This window comes from Leptodactylus fuscus, chromosome 3 (assembly GCF_031893055.1).
Source record: "Leptodactylus fuscus isolate aLepFus1 chromosome 3, aLepFus1.hap2, whole genome shotgun sequence".
Classification (NCBI taxonomy): domain Eukaryota; kingdom Metazoa; phylum Chordata; class Amphibia; order Anura; family Leptodactylidae; genus Leptodactylus; species Leptodactylus fuscus.
In genome coordinates, this window is record NC_134267.1 from 59,662,391 (window position 1) to 59,675,420 (window position 13,030).

A 13,030-nucleotide genomic window follows, 5' to 3' on the forward strand; every position below is an offset into this window, starting at 1 on the left:
ATGTAACACATCTTGCTGTGGATTTGCCTTGGAATTCACCCCCTTTTTTAATACATTGTATAGGGTAAAGACTGCTGTGAAAATCCATTGCAAGTCGGCATCAGATTGGCATGCTGTGCTTTGGAAACTCTACATGGATTTTATTTTTGCCTGTATAAAAACAGTTTTGCCATTTTTTACATTGTCTTGGAGTTTTGGTGCATAATACATATTTGAATGAGGCCTATTGTTATTTTACAATATACATAATTTAGTAATTAATAGTCGATGATTTTACTGTGAAGTTTGCAAATCATTACAAAAATTGAAATACAAAATAAAAAGTATACTTTATATAAAATAGTAATAATAATAATATAAAAATGCTGGCACTTAGTAGCTATGCTTGATTAACAATTAGTTGAGATAAGGGAAAGTTATAATTTGTAAGGAGGAGAGTTTTTTATGTGATAAGGGAGAAATTTGTGGGAAAATTGGAATATACAGTAAACTGCGGAAACTAGCTATTTCTGGAATGGCAGGCTATAGATCTTCTATTGTAAACTTTCACACTGACTGCAGTTCCTTCATAGCATATTACTCAACATTACTACAGTACTATGGATCACTTCATATGAACAAGGAAAAGTCACCAGCTTACAGTCACGTGTCTCAGGGACCCTAGAGAGCAGCCTGTTGTTTACTGGTGATAGAAGTACAGTAAATGTAAGCCCAGCGTATTGGAGAATGCCATGGAATTGTGCATTGTTTAGAGTCAATTCAGTGCAACTGGGGAAATGACGAGAAGGAAATTGTTCCATGTCTCAGGAACTGTGTGGTGTCCTGAGATAAGAAGTGGCTTGTTCACTATGAGTATAAATGCAGGAAATGTGCTACATTCATGTTTCCTTTGACACAACCAAAGTGCACTAGGGATGTAGACTAACTCACTCAGTCTGCACTGCAACAGTCTCCTTCTCAATCTTTGTATGATTGAATTGGACCTACCTGTCATCGATTCCTACATTGGATATGGGTAACATTACAGTTCATCAGAACATTACATGTTATGCGGAGCCAAAGAACATGACATGCTATACAACTCTTCCTGACAATTTTGTTGGTAAGAGCATCTTTTACACATTACAGTATCTTAGATTGTTCATAAGACTTCTAGTATTTCTATAGATGGAATCCAGTTCTTAGATTTATTTTGTGTATGTTGGTTTCTGTCGTTGGTTCTAACAACTCTATTATTGTATGAAATGTTTTATAAAGTGTTATATTATTATTGTATTATGACATAAAGTGAATGGGATTCAGTTCTTGTAAATACCTTGACTTAACTTGCCTGTATTACTCAGGATTTACCTACTCTTGCATTTACTTTGTATCGATACAGTATGGGTCCTATTTTACCAGTCTAATAACACCATTTGTATCACAGATTTCTAACTTTTAACATTTCAAAGATTATTTTCTATTTATTTATTTATTGATTACTAATTTGTTATGATTATAATTGCTAACTATTTTCATCAATGACATTATTATTATTATTATTATTATTAATAATAATAATAATAATAATAATTAAAATTAATAAAAAGAGTGATAATTATATATTATTAAATTACAGTATTTCCCTAATTCATTTGAATCTACTGACTGTTCCATGGTTTGACAAAAATATTCTCCTTATCTTAGAAAAATTGCTTGGTTGAAATGTATATTATATGTACATATATTTTTATTATTTATTATTTTTATTATTATTTAGGCAATGAATAACTTTGTAATCTTTAAATCTTTGTCATGTAAACCTGTAAGACATACCTTGAAAGCATCTACCTTAGACAGACATCTATATGGATATACAGTATTCATATATCAAAAAACTGTTGCAGAGATTTCTGTGACCATCTCATTCATCTGTAGACTTGCAGAAAGCCATGAACAGGCTTCAGAAAGAGCCTACAATATTGAACTTTTAGCAGTAACTGCTGCATGTGTAAGACCATAAGGGTCACCCTAGTAATACTATATCATGGGTGCATATTTTTTTGTTCCTTTGGCTTCACTACTGTACACAAGCAGGGGCCACCTGCTGTCCGGGCCCCTGCCTCCTGGCCCGCACTTGCATGATGACAACTTGCAGGGGAAACTTCTATCTCCTGCCCGCTGTCTCAAGCCATGTGCCGGCATCTATTCTAGTGGGTTAAGGACCTGTGTCATGATGTCATCAAAGGTCCTTAACCTACTAAGAGTATTGTGTGGGCAGAGCTATCTGGATTGTACAGGTCAGTGTACAATGGGGACTGGGTTACAGGCTGCCTGTGTGCAACAGGGGTACATGGTTGTGCAGGTTGTGTGTGAGAAAGTCTGCACCCCCATTCCCCCCTTTGTCATACACAGCCTGCACCCCCCATTCCCCCCTATGTGAATAAGAGGAGGGAATGGGTGGTGCAGGCTGTGTGTGAGCAAGAGGTGCACACAGGGGTGAACCTAGCTTTTATGCCACCTGAGGCGGACGACAGAAAGCCGCCCCCCTCCCCGGGAGGAGGGGGCGGGGCGGCGTTAGCAGTCAGGGAGAGGACCTGCTCTCTGCCTGAGCATCAGGGGAGGCCGGTGGAGCAGCACTGCGTCCACAGGGCCTCCCCAATCCACCACTCGCTTCCCGTGCTGGGCTGCCGAGATGGTGATGCTAAGCTGCTCCAGGTCAGCAAAAATGCCGCCCCCCCCCGGGGGCCCGGTATAGTGCCGCCTGAAGCAGTCGCTTCATGGGAGGTGCGGCACTGGGGGAACATGGGTGTGCAGGCTGTGTGTGAGCAAAGAGGGTGATGTGGGGGTGCAGGCTGTGTGTGGGAAAGAAGGGGGAATGGGTGGTACATGCTGTGGGTGAGCAAGAGTGTGGTGGAATGAGGGGTTCCCCGCTCCACATCACCCTCTTGCTCGCACACAGCTTGCACCCCCATTCCCCCTCTTGCTCCTACATACCCTGCACCCTATGTCACCCTCTTGTTCACATACAGCCTGCACACCCACATACCCCTCTTGGGGGGGGGGGGGGGGCATGTCAAAAGTTCGCCACGGGGCCCCGCCAATCCTAGTTACCCCACTGGGCGACAGATTTGCAGGGTATTGACTAAGTATTTATCTTTTCCAAAGCCATGTTGTGCCACATGCTGCAGTAAATTGAAGAGCATGTACAGTATATATTAGAGCGTTGCTGCCTGTGTGGAATGCAGGGCATTGTAGTAGTGTGTGATCTTGTATTGTTCTAAGATGCATTTGTTAACCTTTAACATAGTTATTTTATGATTCTACTTAAACAGGATGCTTTGTGGTTTGTATTGGAGGAAGCCATGGCATTAAAACAAATTCTTGACTTAGGAGAGCAAATTTCCATAGCACAAGAATTAATAGATATTTACCTGATAAAATGATGCTATATGAACTGTTTTTGGACAGATATCATCATAGGGGCAATATACATAGCCATGTCAGGACATACTAATATAGGCTGGATTTGCATATTGTAAATTCAGTATGTTTTAATACGACCTCAATCAGAAATTTGAGGCCTAGACCTGAAATTCTGCTGTGAATGTGCAGCAGATCCACACGAGAATTAGCCTAAACAGAGCCTGAATAGATAATCTTCTCAACAACAATGAAAATCTGCCTGGAAATTTTCTTTTTCATGTGATACGGATTGTTCTCAGGTATGATGTAGATTTTGTGCTGAAATCTGTATCGAAGTCCACGTGAAATCTGACATATCCAGATGAAACCTTATGGATATGAGGTGCTCAAACCTACAATTTACCACCATAGACTACTATAGTCCAATACTGTACATTTGGGGTCACAACTGTTTTATTCTCTTGGATTCAAGAAAATTCAGAGATGCAAAAGCATATCATATGGCAATATTCCCCTTTAGAAGCATTTTATAAGAGAATGTTTGCCCTGAGTGCCTACAGCTCTGTATTGTGGAACTATGTGGACTCACAGATTTAGGCTTCCAATTGATAAAATGTACTATTACAGTATTATATCTATTTGTACTTCATTTCCTTCACTACTACTTATCCTTATTGAGTTATAACAGTGAGAGCATAAATAGCCCAGGTGCCGTATGTGGACCGTCGACATGAAAAACATCCTGTGTTTTGCACAAAATATGGGAAGTAGTATATCTTTTCAGGCTTACTGCTAGTGTTAAGGTCAGTCCCCAGCTCACACAGTTATAGTTGTCCAATTCCCAATCAGGAGAAGGAAGGTTATACAGGAACAGATTTATTATTTGTCTGACAGTGACACTATATTCTATTTTATATAGTCATTATTTGGGTATTTTATATCCATGAATCCTTTGCTCTGGTGCCAGTTCTGAGAAGTCCAGTAATGATATACCAGTATCTCTCACTTAGGTAAGGCCTGCCAGTTTAGGCAGGCTTTACTTTATTAGATTCTCCTATCAATGACTGTATGTACCGTATTTTTCGGACTATAAGACGCACTTTTTTTCCCCTTTTTGGGGAAAAGAAGGGTGCGTCTTATAGTCTGAAGGTGGCGCCTGGCATCCGCTGTAATAGAGAGGCGGAAGCCGGCAAGGGATAGACGCCATTACAGGTGCCGGGGCCTGAGACATCGCTGCGCTCCTCTGCCCTGTATGAAGCCAGCAGCTGCAGGGGCTCCTCCGTCCCCCCGCTGCTGGCTTCATACAGGGCAGAGGATCGTAGCGATGTCTCAGGCCCCGGCGTCTATCCCTCCCCGGCATCCGCCTCTCTAGTACAGCGGATGCCGGGTCAGTATCGGTGGCCCCTTCTCCCCCGGGGCCAGTCCCCACCGGCCCCGTACCTGTAGAGTTGCAGGCCGGCTCCTGCGCGGCGATATCGCAGGAGCCGACCTGTCCGGGTGACAGCCGGGAGCCTAATGAGGCTCCCAGGCCTGTCACTGCTGTATTAGTATTGCGGCTGGTCTCTATGACCAGCCGTAATACTAATATACAGAATGTCCCATAGACGGCAATACAGTTGTATTGCCGTCTATGGGACTTGCGATCAAGTGACCGCAGGTTCAAGCCCCCGGGGGGGAATAAAATAGTAAAAAAAAAAAAAAGCTTTAAAAATATGAAATAAATAAAAGTTCTAAATCACCTCCTGTTTTTTTTTTCAATACAAGGTGATCTAAGCAATAGATATCCCCCAAAATGGTATAACTAAAAAGTACAGCTGGCCCCGCAAAAAAAAAAACGCTCTATGCATCCCCGTACAGCTGCAGGGTCACCTGTCAATGTGGCCTTGCAGCTGTTGCAAAACTACAACTCCCATATATTAAATATTTTACCAGTTTTTGCTTCAAATTTTTTTTCCCTATTTTCCTCCTCTAAAACCTAGGTGCGTCTTATAGTCCGAAAAATACGGTATGTTGTGTGATGTGCCAAGAAATGACATACTGAGCTATACTCAGTCACAGGGTCCGTTCACACATAGGAATTTGATGCTGATTTGGGGGCCTAATAATATTACCTTTGAACACTACATTGACTTTTAGTGAGGGATGTAAAAAGCCCTTGAAGAGATTTTTCCCACTTAACAAAATTTAGAGGCTTAACCACTTCCAGACCGCCCATACACTTTATACGTTTGGGAAGTGGTTGCCTAGTTCTGACAGGACGTACCTGTACGTCCAGTCAGAACACAGCAGCTGCACAGAGATCGTGCAGCTGCTTTCAATTGGAGCCGGTTGTAACTTCAGCCGGAGCTCCCAGAGAGATGGCAGGGAAGATTTATTACCTCCCCTGCCATCTCGATTGCTGTGTATACAGCACTCAATGAGCGCTGTATACACAGCTATGGACGCTACCATAATTCAGCCGCCCTCTGACCCGGCGGTCACGTGATCCGCCAGGAGCAGAGTCTTACAAAAGCTGCTGGGTCCTACAGGACCCAGGTCAGCTCAGTAAGCTGTGTATACAGTGTGCAGGAGGCTGGATTTCTCCTGCAACTGGGGCTAAATGTAGCAGCCCTAGTTATAGGAGAAAGCCTCCAGTACAAAAAAAAAGTGATCAGATGTCTCCAAAAGTCTCTTATCACCTTATGGGGACAGAATCTGAAAAACTAAATAAAATAAAAATATAATAAAAAAGTTTTTAAAAAAAATGTAAATAAAATAATAAAAATAATTAATAATACGCTAATAAAACACCGTTACTAAAGGTTATAGCCCCACCCACGACGACACCATACAAAATAAAAATTACCGTAACGGAGAGGAAAAACTATATTATAAAGTTTTTCAGTGACACCTTGTGTTATTAAATAAAAAAAAATAAAAAAAATGGAAAACCAGACACAATTTCATCCTATTTTGTTTATATTTTCCCGGATATAAAAAAATTAAAACACATTTGAAAATAAAAAACAACATAAAAATAAAGCCCTATGTGTCCTCGAAAAAAAGACGCAAAAATTAGTTGACTGAGACATACGAGAAAAATGTTACAGACCTCAAAACTGCACATACAAAATAAACCTAAAATGTGTCTGGCCCTGGACCACAAATTGGCCCGGTACTGAAGTGGTTAAAATAGCAGGATGGTCATTTTGAGAAATTGCCCTAGATCTATGCCATTCTGAACTTGCTGTTAGTAGGTGTTGGGAGCAGTGGTTACCTGAGGGCATGCACACATGGTGAACAAACTCAAGACGGCCAAGACAGACCAACAGTAGACAGGATCATTTGATCCACCAAGATGCACAATTTGTGGTCACTACTCCAATTACTTTTGCCATTATCAGCCACTGTTGCTTTTGTTTGCAGTGGTGTTGTGAAAGATAAACCTGAGCACCTACGGACTGGAACCATATCATGTTTACTGACAAATCCAGATTCCATTTGGAATTGTTCGATGCTCAGTTATGAGTATGGAGGCCGCATGGTGAGTGCTTCAATCCTGCCTCTGCTGTGGAGCTACACACTTCCCAAACTTCTGTTGTGATGACCAGGCATATAACAGTCATTCCTAGCAGTGACACAAAGGACCACACAGTGTATTGTGCAGGACATCCTGTAGCCACATGTGCTGACTTTTATAGCACGGCTTCCAAATGAAATTTTTCAGCAAGAAAAATCCTCGCCTACAAACTGCAAGGATTTTACAAAAAATGTCTTTGCCATATTGCAATGTTTCCTTGGCCTGGCCAGTTGCTAGATATATCACCAATTGAGTGTTTATAGGACCAGCTATGATACCAACTTCGGCAACATACAAGTGTGTACGATCTACAGACCCATCTACAACATCTGTGGGAAAATGTGCCACAGGATACCATATGGAACCTGTTTGTTTCCATGCCCAACCATATCTTATTTTGTATCCTGGCTAGAGGTGGCACAACAGAGCCTCCCTTCAGTTGTACAGTTTTATCCAATAAATATTTTGTTTCACTCCAATATTGTAAAATTGCATTTGACTTTTCATTTGGTCGCAACACACTTCAAAAATTACTGGCCAAAAAAGTCCTTTATACTTTTTCTCCAATGGATCCCATTATAGTTAATGGGATCCATTGGGCTCTGTATGTGACGGCTGTTGTAGCAGACTGCTTATCCCTTATTCTGGTCCTCCACCGGACCAGGACAAAAGATAGACCGGTTCTAGTATGAGCCTAGCGTTATATATATCCTCACACATAAGAAGTTTCATTTGATTCCAACAACTCCTTTTTGATGTGTTATTTGTTTTGTCAATTACGTTAAAGGGCCTTTCCTATCTCAGTGTCTCAGCATGCTGCCTGCAGTGTCTGCAACATGGTGCCTTGGCCTAAACATGCCATACAAAGTTTTTCTTTTTCATTACAGAGGTTGTCCCTCTCAAAATTGATGACCTATCATTAAGATCTGTAATTTAGAGTCTGTATGCTATATTTTGTATTCCAAGTGCTGTATATGAAGTATAGGATAGCTTATTGGTACAGAATCACAGTGCTTCTATAACTGCTGTACAGTCTTTGATGGACTCTGCAAACTAGGGGAGAACACCTTTATACACTGTCTACCAATAAGTATTTGGACACTCGTGGTAGAATAGAAAAACAACATTTATTCATATTCAATAGTTGGTAGAACCCAGCAGATGCTTCCTTACAGATGGTATAGATTGACACAATACTCCCAGATGTCTGTTGAAACTCCTGGTGTATGTGAGCCTTCAGTTGGGTGTGGATTCTCTGGCCAGCACTCGTCACTGTCTATCTCCCAGTTTCGGGGGTCTGCTGACTCAGGGCACATTCCGACAATCACTGTTCACCTTCCACTTTGTAATCACATAGGCAACTGTAGATTTTGGGTAATTCAGTTCACTTGCTATGTCCCTTAAGGATCAATCATTTCTGCGGTACCCCTCAATTACCCCTTTCTCGAAATCAGACAACTCTGCACTTCGTGGCGTCTTCCAAACGACTAATGCCAATGCACTAATGCCAATGCTGTTTCCTATTTAACGGCGAAAGGCGTGACGTACATCACGACTGCAGATATCTTCATTTGCATGGGTGTCCAAATACTTATTGGTAGACAGTGTTTATAAGGAATCTGATGAAATATACCACAATATTTATTTCTGTTTGATTCATATGCAGTCCCACAGGGAAAAAACAGTATTGCTGGGGCACTTGGGAAATAACTGCAGTGGGAAGGCTCCTATGAACTACAGAATCAGAATTGTGGGTGAGTTGAACAAATCTTATCCACATGCTGTGACCTAAAACTATGAAACATGGCTCTTTTCTTACTTAAAATGTCAATTATTGCTGGGAATTTTATTTGTAAGTTTTATCCTTTACAGTGTAAATGTGATGTGTGGAAGACCAATAAAGTTTCCTGCTATCATACAGTGTTGGCCAAAAGTATTGGCACCCCTGCAATTCTGTCAGATAATACTCATTTTCTTCCAGAAAATGATTGCAAGCACAAATTCTTTGGTATTATTATCTTCATTTAATTTGTCTTCAACGGAAAACCACAAAAAGAATTGTCAAAAAGCCAAATTGGATATAATTCCACAGCAAACATAAAAAAGGGGTGGACAAAAGTATTGGCACTGTTTGAAAAACCATGTGATGCTTCTCTAATTTGTGTAATTAACAGCACCTGTTACTTACCTGAGGCACCTAACAGGTGGTAGCAATAACTAAATCACACTTGCAGCCAGTTGAAATGGATTAAAGTTGACTCAACCTCTATCCTGTGTCCTTGTGTGTACCACATTGAGCATGGAGAAAAGAAAGAAGACCAAAGAACTGACTGAGGACTTGAGAAGCAAAATTTTGAGGAAGCATGAGCAATCTCAAGGTTACAAGTTCATCTCCAAAGACCTTTAGAAGAAGAAATTTAAAGCCCATGGCACTGTAGCTAACCTCCCTAGATGTGGACGGAAAAGAAAAATTGACGAGAGATTTCAACGCAAGATTGTGCGGATGGTGGATAAAGAACCTCGACTAACATCTAAACAAGTTCAAGCTGCCCTGCAGTCCAAGGGTACAACAGTGTCAACCCGTACCATCCGTCTGCGTCTGGGTGAAAAGGGACTGTATGGTAGGATACCCAGGAAGACCCCACTTCTTACCCAGAGACATAAAAAAGCCAGGCTGGAGTTTGCCAAAACTTACCTGAGAAAGCCAAAAACGTTTTGGAAAAATGTTCTCTGGTCAGATGAGACAAAAGTAGAGCTTTTTGGGAAAAGGCATCAACATAGAGTTTACAGGGAAAAAAAAGAGGCCTTCAAAGAAAAGAACACAGTCAAACATCGCGGAGGTTCCCTGATTTTTTTGGGTTGCTTTGCTTCCTCTGGCACTAGACTGCTTGACCGTGTGCATGGCATTATGAAGTCTGAAGACTACCAACAAATTTTGCAGCATAATGTAGGGCCCAGAGGTCATGGGTCTTCCAGCAGGACAATGACCTAAAACACACTTCAAAAAGCACTAGAAAATGGTTTGGGAGAAAGCATTGGAGTGGCCAGCAATGAGTCCAGACCTGAATCCCATAGAACACCTGTGGAGAGATCTCTTGATGGCAGTTTGGAGAAGGCCCCCTTCACATCTCAGGGACCTGGAGCAGTTTGCCAAAGAAGAATGGTCTAAAATTCCAGCAGAGCATTGTAAGAAACTCATTGATGGTTACCGGAAGCGGTTGTGCGCAGTTATTGTGTCTAAAGGTTGTGCTACCAAGTATTAGGCTGAGGGGGCCAATACTTTTGTCCAGACCATTTTTGGAGTTTTGTGTAAAATGATCAATGATTTGACTTTTTTCATTCTCTTTTGTGTTTTTTCATTGCAAGCAAAATAAATGAAGATAATAATACCAAAGAGTTTGTGCTTGCAGTCATTTTCTGGAAGTAAATGAGTATTATCTGACAGAATTGCAGGGGTGCCAATACTTTTGGCCAACACTGTATTTGCATCTTCTCTCCATCCCCCTCAGGAAAGAGTTTTCCTGAGGACTTTTTGCTTCCATTAGTGAAACCGCCAGCGTTTCCGTAGGTATAGTTGACAGGCTGGGATTTCAAAAACTGCAATCGTTTTGGAAATTGCCACATGTCTGCATAGTTTAACATAAAGTGAAGATGGAATTCGCTAGTGACTGTAAAATACTGCTTTTTTTTTCCATAGCAAACCACAGCGTTTATGCCAAGTGGGGCCCTGGCCTTATATAATATTTTTTATGTTTTTATGCCTTTGAAAAAAATTTAAACTTTGCAAAATAGATACCTGTAAATTTTACATATTTATATATGGATTTGGGTGAAGCGTATTTTTATGCGGAACAAGATGTGGTTTTTATTTATACCATTTGGGGAAAGGTCTGATGGTTTGATAACTTTTTGTAAAAAATTTTTGGAGGCAAAGTATTGAGAAAAAAAATCGCCATTTGGCCATTTTGATTTTTTTCCCCGCTACGAGTTTCACCATATGGGATAAATATTTTTATATTTTAATAGTTTTTATGTGTGATCTAGGGAAAGGAGGGGGTTCGAATTTTTTTATTTTTTGTGGTTTTTTTATACTTTTAAAAACTTTTTTCTTTTACATTCAGACAACCATAGGGACTTGAACCCTAGGGAGTCTGATTGTTTATACCATACATTGCAATACTAATGTATTGCAGTGTATAGTAAAATCCATAGACTTCTATTACACACTGCCATGTGGTGATGTTTTGGAGGGCAGCAATCAGTAAAAGATGGCGGCGCCCATGGTGCCTGTGCACTTTAGATGCTGCAGTCACATTTAGCCAGCACCCACCGTGTATGGAGAGTGATCAGCTCCTAAACCCTGTCCATACAGCCCATCATGCCTATGCACGTACATGTTGATAATTTTGCATGTAGGGATTAATTCACTCGTGGTAGAACACCCTGGGTATCAATTTTTATTTCTGTTCGCACCCTCTATCACTGCCATCCAGGGATAACAGTCCATAGACTTCAGAAATATGTTTTATCAGATGACATATATATAATAAAGGAATCAATCCATGTAGCCTAAGTATAGAATTAATATTTGTGATGTTTTGGATCCTACGATCCTTCATTGGGCAAGTTCTTGCTGCACATCCTGTGGGCTCTGACCTAAAACTTTTACATAGTACTATATGTTATGGAAGTTTTTTAATACCTGATTTGGTTTTGCTGTGAGTTACACCAGGTTTATAGCATGGGCTAGAGTATAGAATTTTTCTACACGGATTTCATTTTCAGCACAATATGTGTAGGTAATTCGGGTGCACCAAGGACAGTCATATTGTATGCTAAGAATAGGGCAATCGCTTACCTCTAATCTTTACTGTTTGGTTGCAGGAAAGGGCATGGCTGGGAAATACTGTACTGCTATATTTGGTGAGCAGAGATATCATGTCTGAAGTTCTCCATTATAGATACAAGCCCTCCATTAATCACTTTCCTGTTTGGAGAATAAACATGGCGTTACCGTTCATGGATCTGTCTCTATTAAATATAGTGTCTTTTTAGTTAGAGATTTCACTAGTCCTAAAAGTTTCCATCCACTATCTTTTTACATGTTTGTGTTTCACCTTCTCCCTGCGGTGGGTAGATTTTCGCTTCCAACACACTGTTGGGCTAATTGTTGCCATTTGTTATCATGATTAGAAAATTCCATCTGAAAAAATGTTCAAAGTAATTTAAAGCGGCCCTCTGGTTCCCATGAAGGACTTCACAATAAATGCATAGTGAAAACACTTGTTGCCCTAGTTTTTAATCTCTCTGGTGTGATATCTCCACACTCCCACCTTCATTTCTGTAAAATGGCGACCAGCTTCTCAGATACTTTATGTATACTATTTTTTGGTAATCTAAGGCCTGGTTCACATCTGCGTTCAGCAAATCGGTTCGAAATCAGTATTTGAAATCTTCAAAAACTGATTTCGAACTGTCTGGATTAAAACCCATTGATTTCAATGGTTTTTAAAAGTAATCTGCATGTATCAGTTTGTGCCATTTCTGTCTGGTTTCTGCTTTTTTTGTGCAGAGAGAAAAGTAGAACTTGCAGGACTTTGTCTCTGTATGAAAAATGAGGATAGCAATCAGAGGGAGAAAAAAAAAAAACGGATTGGTCAAAAATGGATACAAACTGATTACAAACTGACACAAACTAACACTAATGGTCAGTTTTTTTGAACTGACACCCACTGACTAAGGCCTAGTTCACACCTGTGTTCAGTATCCCGTTTGGGGAGTCCACTTGGGGATCTCCCGAATGGAATACTGAAAGCATTAAAAAGTGGCTAGCTAAGAAACCACATGGACCCCATAGATTATAATGAGATCCGTGGGTTTTCCACGTGGTGTCCGCATGAATCATGCGGATAGAAAAGTCCTGCTTGCAATTGCAGACAGTTATAGACCTGTAAACTACAGTAATATGAATGGGGAGTTACAGAGCTTTCAATGATTCAAACCACAGTGGCCCCCACTCAGTATAATATGCTCCACAGGGGGCCCCACACAATATAATCTGCTCCA

At 40.7% G+C, this 13,030-nt stretch overlaps 1 protein-coding gene across 1 annotated transcript in view; it reads left to right on the forward strand.

The window, feature by feature from the left end:
- Positions 1–901: 901 nt before the first annotated feature.
- MYCT1 (MYC target 1) overlaps positions 902–13,030 on the forward strand; it is a 42,685-nt gene continuing 30,556 nt past the window's right edge. Inside the window, exon 1 of the mRNA XM_075267651.1 lies at positions 902–1,102. Within this exon, the coding sequence (XP_075123752.1) occupies positions 1,012–1,102 (91 nt within the window). The 5' untranslated portion in view covers positions 902–1,011. The remainder of the gene's footprint in view (positions 1,103–13,030) is intronic.